This window comes from Rhinopithecus bieti, unplaced genomic scaffold (genome assembly GCF_001698545.2).
Source record: "Rhinopithecus bieti isolate Rb0 unplaced genomic scaffold, ASM169854v2 scaffold_80580, whole genome shotgun sequence".
Lineage (NCBI taxonomy): Eukaryota > Metazoa > Chordata > Mammalia > Primates > Cercopithecidae > Rhinopithecus > Rhinopithecus bieti.
Window position 1 is genome coordinate 7951 of NW_016829458.1, and position 2165 is coordinate 10115.

The window sequence follows — 2165 nt, forward strand, 5'->3', positions numbered from 1 at the left end:
CTAATAGAAAAACAAGTTCATTTGAAAGGATAACCTACCAAATTGTACTAGAGTAATATGATTTAAAATACAGGGGGGCTGTTTTACCTAGGTCTTGAAGATTTAGAGGAAGTCCATCAGAAAAACATGGGAGGGAAAGGACAAAAATAGTTTCTGGATGTCTGTAGGATACAAACTGTTCTCCAGAGGATAAGGTACAGCTGAATCCCTCCTCAATGCCTCACTACTCTTGCTTGCTGCCGTGGTCAAAAAGTATATATAGTGACACTATGAAATGAAACATTAGTACTTCCTGTAATTTATGGTCTAGTTAAAATTGACAATTTTTTTTATTTATTGTAGGCACAAAGCAGACATTCCTAGAGAAACATGGATGAAACCGGAAATCTGACAGTATCTTCTGCCACATGCCACGACACTATTGATGACTTCCGCAATCAAGTGTATTCCACCTTGTACTCTATGATCTCTGTTGTAGGCTTCTTTGGCAATGGCTTTGTGCTCTATGTCCTCATAAAAACCTATCATGAGAAGTCAGCCTTCCAAGTATACATGATTAATTTAGCAGTAGCAGATCTACTTTGTGTGTGCACACTGCCTCTCCGTGTGGTCTATTATGTTCACAAAGGCATTTGGTTCTTTGGTGACTTCTTATGCCGCCTCAGCACCTATGCTTTGTATGTCAACCTCTATTGTAGCATCTTCTTTATGACAGCCATGAGCTTTTTCCGGTGCATTGCAATTGTTTTTCCAGTCCAGAACATTAATTTGGTTACTCAGAAAAAAGCCAGGTTTGTGTGTATAGGTATTTGGATTTTTGTGATTTTGACCAGTTCTCCATTTCTAATGGCCAAACCACAAAAGATGAGAAAATAATACCAAGTGTTTTGAGCCCCACAAGACAATCAAACTAAAATCATGTTTTGGTCTTGCATTATGTGTCATTGTTTGTTGGCTTTATCATCCCTTTTGTTATTATAATTGTCTGTTACACAATGATCATTTTGACCTTACTAAAAAAATCAATGAAAAAAAATCTGCCAAGTCGTAAAAAGGCTGTAGGAATGATCGTGGTCGTGACCGCTGCCTTTTTAGTCAGTTTCATGCCATATCATATTCAACGTACCATTCACCTTCATTTTTTACACAATGAAACTAAACCCTGTGATTCTGTCCTTAGAATGCAGAAGTCCGTGGTCATAACCTTGTCTCTGGCTGCATCAAATTGTTGCTTTGACCCTCTCCTATATTTCTTTTCTGGAGGTAACTTTAGGAAAAGGCTGTCTACATTTAGAAAGCATTCTTTGTCCAGCATGACTTATGTACCCAGAAAGAAGGCCTCTTTGCCAGAAAAAGGAGAAGAAATATGTAAAGTGTAGTTTAAGCCCATTTCCAGTCCAAACCAATGAAAATAGTTTCCCAAATAAATATTTTGCCAAATCATTTACAAAAAAATACAATTTTTCATTAATATTTTACAAATACTTAACTATTTGGGCTTACAAATCTATCTCATTTTTGCATTCACATGATTAGATATTTATAGATATTTTAAGTGCTAAAAATACAGTCCACAACTATGAACTAAATTATAAATAATTTTGACCACTTACCAGAATTTGGAGACTATTTGTATGTTTACACTATAAAATATGTCTTATATTAAAGTTTTCCTTTTCAAATAAAAGCTTTACAAAGGATAAAATACATAAAATTAGTCAATATAAAATGTATGTAAGCTAAAAGTTATAAAATATAAAAATAGATATAAAATTGGCAAAGAGTTTTCAATCATTCTAACATATTCCTTTGCATGCATGCCATCGGATGAGAACTGGAGATGACTCAGAAGCTAAATAAAATGTACTGTCAGCTTTCTTTGTAGTACTGATTGGCTAGGCAAATTAGGGCCATTTCTTCCAAAAGAGAATGTAAAAGTGCTCGAACAGACTAGTATTCAGCTAAATGGTCCTAAAGGCACCATACAATGTTCAATATGGAAACAGGAGAAATCTGGTCAAAAGCCAGTTTGTCTCCACTTTTCTTCTGCCTTTGCCTCAGGCTCCCAAAATTGAATAGTGGAGTTTTAGCTGCTCAGTGAGGTTCCTGTAGAGAATTCTCTCCATCCATGACATAAAATTCTTCCTTAAAAAGCCAGACAACTA

General features: G+C 35.3%; 1 protein-coding gene across 1 annotated transcript; it reads left to right on the forward strand.

Moving 5' to 3' along the window:
• The first annotated feature begins 346 nt into the window (after nt 1-346).
• CYSLTR1 (cysteinyl leukotriene receptor 1) lies at nt 347-2158 on the forward strand. The gene is given in 2 exon segments (XM_017864751.1): nt 347-910; nt 913-2158. Coding segments are annotated over 2 exon segments (1008 nt in total). The 5' UTR covers nt 347-369; the 3' UTR covers nt 1380-2158.
• Nucleotides 2159-2165: the final 7 nt, after the last annotated feature.